A 15,594-nucleotide genomic window follows, 5' to 3' on the forward strand; every position below is an offset into this window, starting at 1 on the left:
ACTGTGACTATTTTTATTTGGCACTGAACTAGCCACTTTACCACGTTATGTTATCACATTCTGTCAACTCTTGCAACACGATGAATCACGCTCCACTTGTCACCCACCCCTCCTATTTATGACATCTTGCAAGGTCTCTGCAGAAAAGGGCGGGTACCACATCTGTGGGTTGATAGACAACATTCGGCTCCAAACGCTCCTTGGTCAATTTTCTGCAGGAAAGGCAGAGAGGATGCTATTTCTCAGTGTTTCCATTGGGTCATGACAATTGGTGGTCATAGCCATGGTCACTTATTAACACCAGTTACAGGCTATTAGCTTTTATGGGATATTCTCCTTTTAAAAAATACCTCTCTAGTAAGAACTCATACAGGTTAGCACTATAATAAAAATTCCTTATACCCAAAACCCTAAGATACCTAGGAATAAACCTAGCCAAAGAGGCAAAGATCTGTACTCAGAAAACTATAGGATACTCATGTAAGAAATCGAGGAAGACACAAAGAAATGGGAAAATGTTCCATGCTCATGGATTAGAAGAACAAATAGTGTTAAAATGTGTATGCCACCCAGAGCAATCTATACATTCAATGCAATCCCTATCAAAGTACCATCACCATTTTTCACAGAGCTGGAACAAATAATCCTAAAATTTGTATGGAACCAGAGAAGACCCTGAATCACCAAAGAAATGTTGAAAAAGAAAAACAAAGCTGGGGCATCACACTGCCTGATTTCAAGCTCTATTACAAAGCTGTCATCATCAAGACAGCATGGTACTGGCACAAAAACAGACACATAGATCAATGGAACAGAATAGAGAGCCCAGAAATGGACCCTCAACTCTATGGTCAACTAAACTTCAACAAAGCGGGAAAGAATGTCCAATGGAAAAAAGACAGTCTCTTCAACAAATGTGTTTGTTGAAAACTGGACAGCCATATGCAGAAGAATGAAACTGGACCACTTCCTTACCCACACACACAAATAGACTCAAAATGGATCAAAGACCTAAATGCGAGACAGGAATCCATCAAAATCCTAGAGGAGAACATAGGCAGCAACCTCTTTGACCTTGGCTGCAGTAATTTCTTGCCACACACATATCCAAAGGCAAGAGAAGCAAGGGCCAAAATGAACTATTGGGACTTCATTATGATAAAAAGCTTTTGCACAGCAAAGGAAACAGTTGACAAAACCAAAAGACAACCGACAGAGTAAGAAAAGATATTTGTAAATGTCTTAGCAGATAAAGGGCTAGTATCCAAAATCTATAAAGAACTTATCAAACTTCACACCCAAAAAACAAATAATTCAGTCAAGAAATTCAGTCAAGACATGAAGACATTTCTCCAAAGAAGACATACAAATGGCCAACAGACACATGAAAAAATGCTCAATGTCACTCGGCATAAGGGAAATACAACGAGATATCACCTCACACTAGTCAGAATGGCTGAAATTAACAAGTCAGGAAATGACAAATGTTGGTGAGGATGAGGAGAAAAGGGAACCCTCCTACACTGTTGGTGGAAATGCAAGCTGGTGCAGCCACTCTGGAAAACAGTATGGCGGTTCCTCAAAAAGTTGAAAATAGAGCTACCCTATGACCCCGCAATTGCATTACTAGGTATCTACCCCAAAGATACAAATGTATTGATCCAAAAGGGCACATGCCCCTCAATGTTTATAGCGGCAATGTCCACAAGAGCCAAACTATGGAACCCAGATGCCCATTGACAGATGAATGGATAAAGAAGATGTGATGTGTGTGTGTGTGTGTGTGTGTGTGTGTGTATGCGCACATGCGCACGCACACAATGGAATACTACACAGCCATCAAAAAGAAATCTTGCCATTTGCAACAATATGTATGGAACTAAAGGGTATTATGCTAAGCAAAATAAGTCAATCAGAGAAAGACAATTATATGATCTCACTCATATGTGAAATTTAAGAAACAAAACAGGGGATCACAGAGGAAGGTAGGGGAAAATAAAACAAGATGAAATCACAGAGGGAGACAAATTATAAGAGACTCATAACAACAGGAAACAAACTGAGGGTTGCTGGGGGGAGCAGGAGGGGATGGGGTAACTGGGTGATGGACAATAAGAAGAGCATGTAATGTTACAAGCATGGATATTATATAAGACTGATGGATCACTGAACTCTAACTCAAACTAATAATACACTATGTGTTAACTGAATTCAAATTAAATAAATAAATGAATGCAATCACACAGTGAAAAAAAACAAAATTTTTTAAAAATCATCTATGCCTTCCCAATTATAAATTCTTTTAAAAAAAAGATTTTATTTATTTATTTTTTATTTATTTATTTATTTATTTATTTTATTTATAAAAAAGAGAGACACAGTGAAAGAGGGAGAGGGAGAAGTGGGCTTCCTGCTGAGCAGGGAACCAGATGCAGAGCTCCATCCCAGGACACTGGGATCATGACCTGAGCTGAAGGCAGACACTTCACCGACTGAGCCACCCAGGCACCCGCCACAATGGTATATTCTTTTTTTTTCTTTTTTTTTTTCCATTTATTTATTTTTTCAGCGTAACAGTATTCATTGTTTTTTGCACAACACCCAGTGCTCCATGCAATACGTTCCCTCCCTATTACCCACCACCTGGTTCCCCCAACCTCCCACCCCCGCCCCTTCAAAACCCTCAGGTTGCTTTTCAGAGTTCATAGTCTCTTATGGTTCGCTGGTATATTCTTTATAGTATATTATGTATAGTGATATTGGATAATTATCTGTAGACTAAAAATACGGTATTTCATTAAAAAGTAAAATAAAAATAAAACACTTTTTTCAAAAAAATTTTTTTAATTAACAAAAAATTCCTCAGTGCCTTTTTTTTAATCCTCTAAGTTGAAGTAGTCTGATCTTTCTCTCATACTAGGAGGTGGGAATTATCTGGACCCCCACAACAGGGAAGAGAGAGGAAGCTGACTGATTGCTCTGAGGTAGGGGGGAAAAGTGGCGAGAGTCTCAGGTGAAAATGCGGGGGGCGGAGGGGCATGTTTATTTAAAGAACAGAGATGTTTGCTCTCCAACCCTGCAGACAGGAACTGTAAGCCCCACATCAGTTCAACCTGGGGGGAAGTTGGCCTCCTAAGTCATTCCTTCAACAGATATCACCTGCCTAAGAGCCAAAAGTGAAATCACTTTCCAAGTGTCCAATCACTGACTATCTCCAGGCAACCACCGGGTAAACTGCTTTTTTTAATCAGTCTTAAAAAAACAAAAAAAAACAAAAAAAAAAACCTCTGCTTCCTGTCAGGTCAGCAACAGAGTCTATTTTCTCCGCCATGGAAGAGTCCAAGTGCCAATCAGGCAATTATAGCTGGGCACAGGCTCCCTGAGAAACCTTTTGGGCAGTGGGTAATGTGGCCATGGGGCTCCAGTGGGGTGCAGACTGAGGAGGAATGGGGACAGTGTCTACGTCCTAGTCCCTGGCCACAAGAACTCTGGGATTTGTCGAAGGAGACAGATCCCACTCAACCATATATTTGTTACAATGATATATGACAACGTTTCTAACAGAAGCAGATACTAAATGCCCGGTTTGCATAGAGGAAGAGGGATTAATGGGCTTAGAGGAATCAGGGAGTCTGCTTCAGAGGCAGACATATTTAAGCTCTGTCTGAAAAGGATCGGTCCTTGGAGAAGTGGGGAAAGGACATCCTAGGGTCCCCCTAACTCAACAGCCATTTTCCCCTTTCTTCTGAGGAATAGAATCCAGAGTACGACCTGAGGACACTGAAGCCTCCCCTACAACCAGAAGTGGCCATATTACTGAAAACCTGGGCAATAAAACATAAGCAGAAGAATCAGGAAGAATTTTCTAGAAGGTGTCTTATGTAGTCTTTATTTTTTATTCCTCCATCCTACTTTCTGGAAGGATGATGTTTTGTTTTAAGATTTTGTTTATTTATTTGACAGAGAGAAAGGGAATACAAGCAGGGGGAGTGGGAGAGGGAGGAGCAGGCTCCCGCTGAGCAGGGAGCCTGATTTGGGGCTCTATCCCAGGACCCTGGGATCATGACCCGAGCCAAAGGCAGACGCTTAACAACTGAGCCACCCAGGTGCCCCCTGGAAGGATGATGTGATGACGAGTCTCTAGCAGCTATGCTGAACCATGAGGAAGGGGGTGTAGAGGTGGTGGGTTCAAGTGCTGAAAGAAACCAAAGTCACAGACCTCCAGAGTTTACAACTTCTAGGATTCCCAAATGGGACTTGACTTTATTACTTTATAAAGTCCCTTCTTTTAAAGGAGTCTGGGGCAAGTTCCCAAATTAGAGGACATCTACAGGTCATCACCCAAAGTCTTATACAAAATCGCTCTGCTCACTCACTGAAGGGAACGCAAGCTTCTTGCAAGCCTCTTACCTCAGAGTGGAGTACAGCTTCTATAGCCCTGATCTGGTATAAGAATTTTAATCCCAGGGGTACCTGGGTGGCTTAGCTGTTTAAACATCTGCCTTTGGCCAAGGTTCTGGGATCGAGCCCTTCATCAGGCTCCCTGTTCAGCAGGGAGTCTGTTTCTCCCTCTCCCTCTTCTGCTCCCCCCGCTTGTGCTCTCGCTCTCTCTGTCAAATGAATAAATAAAATCTTTTTAAAAAAGAATTGTAATCCCAGAGTCCAGGCTCAAAAAATAAATCCCAAGATCCTCTCTGCTATTTCTCCTAGAAGAAGAGGTCTTGACTTATCTGTGCCTGGGTCCTAAGAGGTGCATGCTCATCATGCAAACCCACTCTGAGTGGCTTGCAAGGATATTCAAGAACTTCTGACTCAGCCCCTTTCCCAGCCCCTTCCCCCCACAAACACACACCTTCAATACATCTGGAGAACTTTAACAGTGTTCCTATTCTACCTTTTTTTCCAAGCGTAATCACAATAAAAGCATGTGTTGTATGTACATGCAAGCCCTTGTCTCAATAAATCTGTGTCCATCTAATTCTCCTGCCCAGCACCCTTCTATGGTCTTAGCTTAAATGCTCCTTGTCTGCCTCAAGCACTTTTCTCTTAAGCCCCTCATTCTTTGTCTTCATAGTACTTAGCCCAATTTGTAACTGTGTATTTTAATTTGAGCTCGCTCTCTCTCTCTCTCTCTCTCTCTCTCACACACACACACAAACCACTGTGCATTTCATGTGGATGGGAATTAGGTTTCTGCTATTCACCATTGGTTGTTAGCACTATGCCTGGCACATCTTTGGGGCTTAGTAACTACTTCCCAGGAAGCAAATCTTTTGATTTGCTTGAAACACTTTCACACATTAACGTTTATTTCCACCATATGCTTATTTTCAGTGTTTACACTGAAGCGAATTTACGAATGAGTGATAGTGAAGTATCACAAATATCTTCATATTTTAGACAATCTGGCTGAGCCCATCCTAGCCTTCCTTCAGTTTCCCATTAGAAAGAAGGTAAGTGCTTGAATATCATTCTTTTTAAATGTTTATCAGGGAAAGAAAAGAGAACTGTGTCCTCAGCACAATAAATAAAACTTCAGTCCCTTGGTAAGAAAAGTACCGCTGAGATTTTTTTATAACAGTATTGGGTCATGGAAATAAAAATGCCACAAGCCTTTGCCCTTGACATTTACTTAAAAAAAAAAAAAAACACACAAGTGCAGGTCTATTCTTACATAGCCTCCCAATGGGCTATTTAGGGATAGGTGGGTGGGGTAGGTCTCTAAATTCTATGGCTGACCAGGTGGCCAAGTTGCATCCTGTATGAGCTGTAGCCTGATCACTATCACAGGCAGAATACAGAACAGTGGAAACGTGGAACTTTCTCAGTCTAACCAATACTTTGTTCTTAAAGTCCCATCACAGATATAAGGATGCGGTTTTGCTGATAATGTAAGTTCAGCGGGCAAAGATAGCCGCTAAGACATTCCTTAGATGCAAGTCTCAGACTACGTCACCTAGTTTTCTCCCGCCTATTAAAGATAATTCCCTGAGACACAGCAGCCATCCCATCAGGGCTAGCTTCGTGAGCACATCTCTTTGGGAGTGTTGTTTTCAACGCTGCAAACATGGAATTTTACCACAGCAGAACTGAACTAGATGACATCATTCTTCCTTGCAGAGAGAGATAGAACATCTCCTCATGTCCAGGCAGAAGTCTTTCCAATATTCTGTCACTTTTTTTTAAGGACTATTTTTTTTCCTGCATCATTTAGTAACCCTCTCATTTAGACTATTTTTATTTTTCTCAATCGCTTAAAAACAAAGTTCTTTTATCCTTTCCTTTCCTCATTTGATTGCACTGAAGTCATCCTTTTTCCTGCCCAACCCTTCACCCAAAAAAGATCATCTCTGCTACCTTTCTTTCACTTCAAATATAAACACACACCCATCCTTAGGAACAGATGAGGGGAAATATTATAAAATTGTTTTCCACATTTTCCTGAACCACAGAAGAGTAAACCAGGCTTAAAAAGAAAATCCAGGGACACCTGGGTGGCTCCACATCAGTTAAGCGACCAAACTCTAGGTTCCAGCTCAGGTCATGATCTCGAGGTCTTGGGTTCAAGCCCTATGCCAGGCTCTGTGCTCAGCAGGAAGTGTGCTTCAGATTCTCCCTCTCTCTCTCTCTCTCATAAGTAAGTAAATAAATAAATAAAATAGTTTTTTAAAAGAAAGAAAATACATCTCCAGTGCAAGTCGTTTAGTCAAAAGATCAACTAGTGTTCACTCATTCAGTCCTCAACCATGAAAATAAGGGCCAAAATGATTAAGGTTAGACTGGAAGGTCGGTGACGGGGATGCCGAGGATTCCCAGACGTCACAGAGCTGCTTCCTTCTGACCCTTCAGTTCTTTAGGATGTGACATGGACACCTGCACAATCTCCTCTCTCGGAAGGACCAAGAGGCTGCCAATCTCCTCTCTCGGAAGGACCTGCCTCTTGGCTGAACTCAACAACAAAACCTTTTCCAGGTGAGATGTTGGCCAGTTGGGAGCCCTCTTGGGGGAAGGTGAGGAGCTGTGGTAAAGGCCTCAGACGCCTCAGTGGCGCTTAAACCCATCAGGGATACCCCTTCGCGCCCATATTTGAAAGAGACGAGCCACGGGGAATGAATGGTCTAGTGACCCACGGCTTCCGAAATCCACAATCTGCTCCCACATACAGGGGAAGCTGCTAGAGAAACAGGAAGCTTAGTCCTTACCAGAGTTTTTACACCTGGTCCTAATGTGGGCAGCAACAGAAGGGATCAGATAACAAGGGCGGCAAAGTCAGACGGCCTGGATTTAAATCCTGACTCTAACAAGTACTCACTGATTCTGTGACTCTGGATGGGTTTCCTCATTCCTGAAAGCCCCAATTTCCTCAACTATAGAATCTGGGGTGTCTAACAATGTATATATTCATAAAATTTAAGAAATGGTGCTTTAGTTAAGTCCTAGTTCTGCCACTTACTGGAGAGTCTGGGCAAGATACTTCGTCTCTCGGGGCCTCAATTTTCTCTAGTATCTACCTGTAAGAATTTCATTCAGACACCGACTTCTAAGCCCAGTGCCTGGCATGTAGTAAGCACTCAATAAATATCAGCTTTTTTCATCCTGAGCATCGGTTTCATGACCATCACTACCGTTACCACGTTACTCCGAACTACGCCACTCTTAAATTTCAGAGTGGTTCAAAGCAGAAGAGGGAAGCTGCCAGGCCAGTCTCCAGGAGCTGCCTGGTCCCACCTAGCACTGACTGCCACCCACGGACTCACAGCCAGATGTCTGCATCATGGTTCCATTGTCATCCCCCAGCGGAGAGCAAGGGCCAAGAGATCCAGGGCGGGGAACACAGGCCCCCGCCCGCCCCTTCTTGGTGGCCAGAGTTCAGTCTCGCCTTCGGAGCTCACTCCGTGCAAACTCGGTTTCCAGGGAGATGCTGGGGCAAGAGGTGCCAGCGCTACCTCCCATGCCACTTCCCTCTCCCCCAAATCTGTGGGACCTCACTGTTCTCCCACCACGTGACCGCATTGTGTCATAGCGGCGCCTGTACACAAACAGGCCAGATTTTATTTAAATGGCCTTGTGAGAAAGATGCTGCCCGCTCTGATTTACATATCTATTCAGACCACGACTCCCTTCTCGGTCTAGCCAGGAGAGGTTTTCTTCCTCTTCCTCAGCTCCCCATGCAATGCTGGCGAAGGATATGCCAAGTTACGTCTCTGTTGTGGTGGAAAGATGTAAGAATCATCCGGTCTCCACAGAGGCGGAGAATTGGAACGACGATACAACTTACGTCACATGTTCCCTCGTCATGACACTGCACATATCATATGTCACCCGCCACCAAATGCTAGATTCTCTCAAAGACTACTCATAAATCTTCCCTATTGCCAAACAATACACCATCGTTCAGTCTTGGAGAGCAAAGGTACCCTCGGTGCCTTTAATCTTCCAGAATCAGGTCCCGGTGGAATAAGAAAACAATTCTATATGGGCGGGAGAAATGACCCCAAATGATGAGCTGGATTCCGCCCCCCCCCCCACCCACCCCGCACAAGTTCCCACGCATGTGAAATACGGATTAGGTCACAAATAAGATTATATTCGGCACCAAGCCCCACAGGCATGCTGTGATTAAGGTTAAAGGAGTCCAGAGACTTCAAGTTGAGAAGCAAGGCTGAGTTGGGTTGAAATTTGCAACCCCTCCCCAAAGGCCTGGCAACCTGTTCCAAATCACAACTGAAACCAAGTTGAAGGGACATCTGTTTCTCCAGAAAGTGTTTGGCACCGCAGAGAAGAACCACAGATTAGAACAGATAAATATTGTTGTGGGCAGAGAGGCAAAGGGGGCGCGGGCGGTGGTTACCAAGAAAATTAAAATCATCTACCCACTAACAAACTCCTGTGACTCAACGGATATCATCAAGGGAAAAAGAAAAAAGGAAAGAAAGGAAGGAAGGGAGGGAGGAAGAAGGAACGGAATTAAAGGGGGGAATGATTCTTTTTTTCTAGCAGGAGCAGATAAAACTTAAGGGAACAAAACGCTGCCACATTTGAGATGAATATTCAGAGAGCCACTATTTGTATAATGACTTAATGTTGGATCGGCAGCAAGAGGAAAGGCACTGAGCACTCTGCTTGGAGTCTGGTAACAAAGACCGCATTAAATGCAAATATTTGACATAATATTGAGGAATCGTTTTCTAAGCCTTAACGGAATGGACCACCAGGATCATTTTATGAGTAGATATTATACCGATTTTGCTCTGGTCCCTATATCTCTTTTAATGCGAGATAACATAGCATCCACCTAACTTCTGGGCCAGGTATCTGGAGCTCATAAGGTCCGACAGTGGAATGAGATGAGTAGGTAATTGAATTACTTTGTTTTATAGTTAGAAACTTAGGGTTCTGAAGATTTTCTTTCAAAACAGGTGTAGGAACAACAGTAATTATGGCAATCACAGGAGTGTTGATGCCGATGGTGGTGATGGTGGTAAGAATAGCAGTAGTATTATTAAGGGTAATAACACCAATCGTTACTTAGACAGCACTTCCTAAATATGGGTATTCTTTTGAGCATTTAAAATACACTGACTTGGGGGCGCCTGGATGGCTTGGTGGGTTAAGCCTCTGCTTTCCGCTCAGGTCATGATCTCAGGGTCCTGGGATCTGGCCCCACATTGGGCTCTCTGCTCAGCAGGAGCCTGCTTCCCCCTCTTTCTCTGTCTACTTGTGGTCTCTCTCTCTCTGTGTCAAATAAATAAATAAAATCTTTAAAAAATAAAATAAAATAAAAAATAAAATACACTGACTTGGGGCGTCGGGGTGGCTCAGTAGGTTAAAGCCTCTGCCCTCGGCTCAGGTCATGATCCTAAGTCCTGAGATCGAGCCCCACATCGGGCCCTCTGCTTGGCGGGGAGACTGTTTCCTCCCCTCTCTCTGCCTGCCTCTCCCCCTACTTGTGATCTCTGTCTGTCAAATAAATAAATATAATCTTTTTAAAATAAAATAAAATACATTGACTTTTTTAACTCTCCCAGCACTCCTCGAGGTAGATAAGCTAGTCTTAGTGCCCCTGTTTTACAGATGCTTTCAATAATATCTTTGTGATTTCTGTTGTTGTTAACGACTAGAACTAGCTTTCAAAGAAAACAGTTTAGAACCAAAAGGGGAGGAAGCGCAGCCTGACCAAGGTCACCCAGCTAGAAGACAACAGACCCAGGATTCAAACCCAGGCTGCCCAGCTCCAAAGTCTGACCTCTTAACGCCTGTGCTGTCCTTACTGCCCCTTTGTTTGGGAAGGCCTTCTAGAAAAGGAATGTGGAAGGAAGTTAGGCCCCTGCCTGCTGGTGGCCACGATTAATACTGGAAGTTTGCTGTTTCCTTTTGGAGTCTCCTAAATGCACATTAAGACACGCAGCCCTGCTTCTGCAGCTATTAAAACAAAACAAAACAAAACAAAACAAAACAAAAACAAAAAACCTGCACTGTCTTACCGAGCTGTCCCCACATGGTCTGTGACCTCCATTAGGGCTCTCACCTTTGCCAGCTAAGGCAGAAGCCGGGGGTGGGCGGAGGTGGGAGCATCAGTTCCCAGGCCCACATTTCCTGCCAGTCACCCGGCCCTCTAACAGCCAAGGCTGAGAAATTCCTCACTAACAAGTGATCTCATGGAGCTTGTTCCTTGAGCCTTTATTAAGAATGAATCTTTTCTGGCCAACCCATGACTCAAGGAAGACCAAGGGCTGAGGAGGAAAGACAAGCTGCAAAGTTTGTTTATTAACCTGCTGCACCCAAGGGAACATTTTTCTGAAAGGGTGAAATTCCTGACCACTCAAAGAGGTGGCCTGGGGGGGCGGGGGGGGGGGCCTGTGGGAAATTTAATCAACGACAGAACAAAAGTGAAAAACAAAGCCCTTCCAATAAGGATGTTGCCGAAGACAATGGGGCCCCTAAAGGAGATGGAATTGTCTCGAGATAACAATCCAGCCCGCCAGGAATTCAGCTTCCCTCTAAGTACTACATTATTGCTATATTAGCCGAGGAATCTTTGTTCACCGGGCAACTGCGCGCAGAACCATCTGTTACGGCTCCCGGGTTCCCCCGGTTTGCAGACTCGGCATTTACATTTCAAGAGGAACCTCCGGGAAGGAAAAAAAGGGAGGTCACTATCTCTCCCGGGAGCAAATACCTTTTCAGACGGCCTGGGAGGGGAAGCTCTCCTTTCCCAGAAACCCAACTCCCTCAAATGAAAGGAGATAGGCCGCTTCAATAATGCACGCGCAGAGCAGAGCGCCATCGCCGCCTAGTCCTAAAGCCACGCACGCCCCGACGGGTTTTGCATTCTCCAATGGGCATACCCGCAAGGCATCGCGAATAATGCCAGGACCTTCGGTAGGGCTCTACTTTCTTAAGGAAGCCCTGCTTTTTTTTTTTTTTTTTTTTTTTTCCCTTTAAACCAGTGGAACCAGGACAAAAGCTGATATCCTGTCCTGCAAAACATCTAGTCTCATACATACCACCACTTAAAAACAGACCGTGATCCTCTGGGCAGAAGGAGATGTTCTAGACCCTGATCTGGCTGGAGGTTGTAATGGTACATATACATAAGAGAACATTCACGCAGATGTGCACTGAAGACTTGTGCCCTTTCCTGCAATTTATACGACAACCCATTTTCTAAGTAGACTATATTAATGTTACAATTAATATTGAGAATAGGGGCGCCTGGGTGGCTCAGTGGGTTAAAGCCTCTGCCTTCGGCTCAGGTCATGATCCCAGGGTCCTGGGATCGAGCCCCACATCTGGCTCTCTGCTCTGCAGGGAGCCTGCTTCCTCCTCTCTCTCTGCCTGCCTCTCTGCCTAGTTGTGATTTCTCTCTGTCAAATAAATAAAATATTTAAAAAAAAAGAATATTGAGAATAAACCACTTGCCTTCACGAACTGCAAGACTGCTGGGCTCTGATGTTCTGCCCTCCCCTACTATCCACATCTAAAATCTCTCCTGAGAATTTTAAAGTTCAAGAACATGAAAAATACAGCTCTCCAACTCTCAACTAAGCCAGTGAATACAAACCTCTCTTGTGTGTCCTGTGAGCCCAAGTATGCCGTACAGAGAGCACCTGTCACCCCTCCTCCCCAAGCCTTTCCGGCCACATATCAAAAATTAAAAGCCAAGGTCTTTTTCTCATCAGGTCATGAGCCATCAAATTATGAGAGATATAACTGGGGCTTTTATCAACAGAGCCTCAAGTTTAATCTTCTGTTTCTTTCAGCCTATTTTTAAATGGATGGTTCTAAACTCTGCCTAACACTCTTGCTTGGATCAGGTTAACCCTGGAGGGGGGCAGGCCTCTTGCTGGAGCATTGGAGCAGCAATCAGTGAGGGTGGTTTCTGCAAGCAGTTTAGCAGGTTCAACTCTGTACCATTGTAGCTCTGTTACCCCTGAAACATCCTGACAACGGGGGGGGGGGGGGGTGACAGCCTGAGTACTAACAGGCTTCACTATTGCTGGGCCAATGACTTAGCGGTGCATTCGTTCCTTTGAACTATCCTCAAGGAGGGCTGCCTGTCACTGAGGAAAATGGTCAAATTCGCCTTCCGTTAAGCCTCAAGAAAGGCCATCTGGCGAAACAGAGGCTCACTGCACGGATCACGGGGGGTCACCTTTCCCCCCTTGCGCCCTCCAAGCGTCCTGATCCCCGGCAGACACGTCATTTGGGGAGCGCAGGGCCACGAAGCTCCATCTACAGATAGACATCAAGAATCAGGATCACCCAGCGAGCGCCGCCTGGACTGAGCCGAGAGCTCCAGTGATTTCCCTGGCCTGCCACCGAGTCATTTAAGAAGTGAAATATGCCAGCGGGGCCTGCGACCCGGCAACCTGGGAGCCCGCCCCGCCGCCTCTGGTACGGAGCAGGGGTTGCCAATGGCTGGGCAGCTTCTATGCGGATGGCGCGCTTGCAGGTGGGTCTTGCAGGCTCCCCAGCCCTGTGCGCTGGGCCAGCCTCACACCTGACCCGCTGCCAGGATACAGCCAGAAGCTCTGGTGGGTCCGCGCTTCCGTGGAGACACTGCCAACTCCGCTCCGGAGGAGCTGGGACGGGAGGAGGGGGTGTCAAGAGGCGGAAGGTAGGAACGGGAACAGGACACCCCCCCCACCCCGAAATGCGGCGTCTGCAGCACTCTGGGTCTCGCGCTTCCTGCGCCTTTGCGGCGCTCCTGCGGGCATTGCGCTTCCCTCGACCCGGCGTGAAAGCTGCGGGAGCTGAGATTCGCGCGGCTGGCGGGCAGGAGGCATGCAGGCGCAGGAGACCGCTCCGTGCCCCCCACGCGCACAGCCAGACTGCGGCGCCCCTCATTCACGCACACCCTCGCCCGAGACCCGCGCCAGGGCATCGCAGATCGGCCGAGGCCCGGGCGGGTGCCTCCGGCGAGCGGGCAAAAGAAAGTGGGGGTGGGGGGGTGGGGGAGAGGCAGGACCTGTCGTCCGTGTGTGCGGGTCGGTGGCTTCGGGCGCCCCTGCAAGGCCTCCCGCCAGCCGGGGGCACCTACCTCGATCCACTTCTGCGCCTCCGAAAAAGCAGGCTCGGGGGGCGGCTCCGGCTGCAGAGGCTGAAGAGCTTCCAGACCCAGAGTGGGACAAGCCATTTGCGAAGCCCCGCGTGCACTCGAGCGCTGGGCCGCCGGGATGAGGACGGCCGCCGCCGCCGCCGCAGGAGCGCGCTCCCCGCCCCTTCCCGCCCTCCCTCCCCTCCCGGCTCGCCCCGCCCCGCCCCCGCCCGGCGCAGGTCCCGGAGGAGAGCGGCGCGCTGCGGGAGGACGCCGCGGCAGCTGCTCCCTGCGCCGCCGGGTCTCCGCCGCGCCCCGAGTCCCCGGCGGGAGCGAGCGCGGAGGCGCCGGGAGCTCCCACTCTCCCCACCTTCTCTGGCCGCTCCGCCCCCCCTGGGGGGAGGGTGTCAGCTACTGAGTAAAAATAACCGCGAGTGAGCACTGGGTGTCTCCCTCCCTGCCCGCAACCGGGCCTGGAGCCCTCGGGCAGCCGCCCCGCACATCCCTGCGCGGGGCCCCGCTGCGGACGGGCGAGCGGGTCGGCCGGCGCCTGGGAGATGCGCGCCCACCGCGGCGTACGCGTCCCCGGGGGAGCCGGCGGGGCAGCGGCGGGTCGGAAGGACGCGCGGGCAGGGGCGCGGGCGGGGGCCTAGCCGCACCTGCTGTCCCGCCCGGGCCCAGAAGTCGGGGGTGGGGGCGGGCCGGGGGGAGCAAGAGGCGCAGCCCTCGGTCCCAGCGCCAGGCAGGGTTCAGGCACCCGATCCTAATGCGAGAAAAAGAAAAACCACCCTTATAAGCCTTTTTCTCTTCAACCAAGCTATTTGTGATCCAGTCTTTTGATTCATTCAACCCATATTTACTGTGTGACTATGTATCAGGCACTGGGGTTGGCCCTGGGGACCCAGAGATGAAAAAGGAAAGAAAAATAGAAAACGTCGAAGTCTGTGCCCTCCAGATAGCTACCTTCTAGAGAGGATGGCAGAGGCGGAGGTAGGCAGACAATAAACGGGTAAAACAAAGGAAGGTGATTGTGGAGAGTCCTGTAAAGAGAAAAGAGAAGGTAAACTGTGACCTGGAAAGAGGGAGGATTAGCTGATTTCCGATTACCTCTCCACTCCTCCTGGAAGGCTGTCCATCTGTGCGCCCAGGCTCGGTGAGATGAAGGGGAGGGAGGCGGGAAGTCAGGGGGGGGATGAAGGAGAGGGAGGTGGGGTATTTATGCTGCCCCTTATTGCAGAAATCCAGCAGATTGGCTGCTGCACCAATCCCCCGAGGATACGGCTCGGCCTGGGAGCCGTCTTTGGATTCTCTGAGATTCCCAGTCTTCTCTTGTCCCAGCCCCAGGCCAGGTGGGGTTAAAGGCCTCCCCATCTTATTGTGGTTTCCCTACCCTCCCACTTCCCCCCAATGGTGTCCTAATAAACTCTCAGCCACTGTCCTTGAGCACGCCTTCTGTTTTGCTCCGGAGCCCAATTTGGTGAGCCTGGAAGGTTTTTCTGACAAAGCTGGGTGACAAGATGACGTGAATGGGAGAGACGTTAACCACGCAGCCATCTGGGGAACTATTTCCAGATGCCTACAAAGGCCTCGGGATGGGAATGAGCTTGGTAGGGTGCATGACTGGGGCATGATGAGGGAGGAACCAGGTGGGAGCGACAACATGGGAGAGGCCTCGGGCTAGGCGAGGCCTGAGGTGCGCGCGGAAGGGGGTGCAGGCTGGCACCTCAGAGCTCAGTACCTTCGGCCAACTTAAAGCAAATGAATTCACATTTTAGAACCGCTGATGGCGAGAGAGTTTGGACAGGGCAGGAAGTCCGTGAGTGCCTCCGCAGCTCAGCCTCTGCTCCCTGTTCAGAGTCCAAGTTTAGCTTTTGCCCAATTCTGCTGCTTTAATATGGGAATGGAACAAGAAGCAGGCCTGAAATTCCACCATGAGCAGCTTTGGAGTCAGACAGCTTTCAGTTTGTTTACTTTTACAACACTTCTATGGCACTTGCATGGTGCCAGGCCCTGTTCTAAGTGCATTACAAATAATTGACTAACTCATTCCCTAT

General features: G+C 47.8%; 1 protein-coding gene across 7 annotated transcripts in view; it reads right to left on the reverse strand.

The window, feature by feature from the left end:
• LIMCH1 (LIM and calponin homology domains 1) overlaps positions 1-13,959 on the reverse strand; it is a 339,903-nt gene extending 325,944 nt beyond the window's left edge. For 2 of the 7 annotated variants that reach the window (XM_045996150.1, XM_045996134.1), the window contains exon 1: positions 13,544-13,897. In XM_045996150.1, coding sequence (XP_045852106.1) covers positions 13,544-13,639 — 96 coding nt within the window. In that variant the 5' untranslated portion in view covers positions 13,640-13,897. Of the gene's footprint in view, positions 1-13,543 lie in introns of all 7 variants that reach the window. The other 5 variants (XM_045996177.1, XM_045996159.1, XM_045996128.1 and 2 more) reach the window with 4 other exon arrangements.
• Between the last annotated feature and the right edge of the window lie 1,635 nt (positions 13,960-15,594).

This window comes from Meles meles, chromosome 2 (genome assembly GCF_922984935.1).
Source record: "Meles meles chromosome 2, mMelMel3.1 paternal haplotype, whole genome shotgun sequence".
NCBI lineage: Eukaryota > Metazoa > Chordata > Mammalia > Carnivora > Mustelidae > Meles > Meles meles.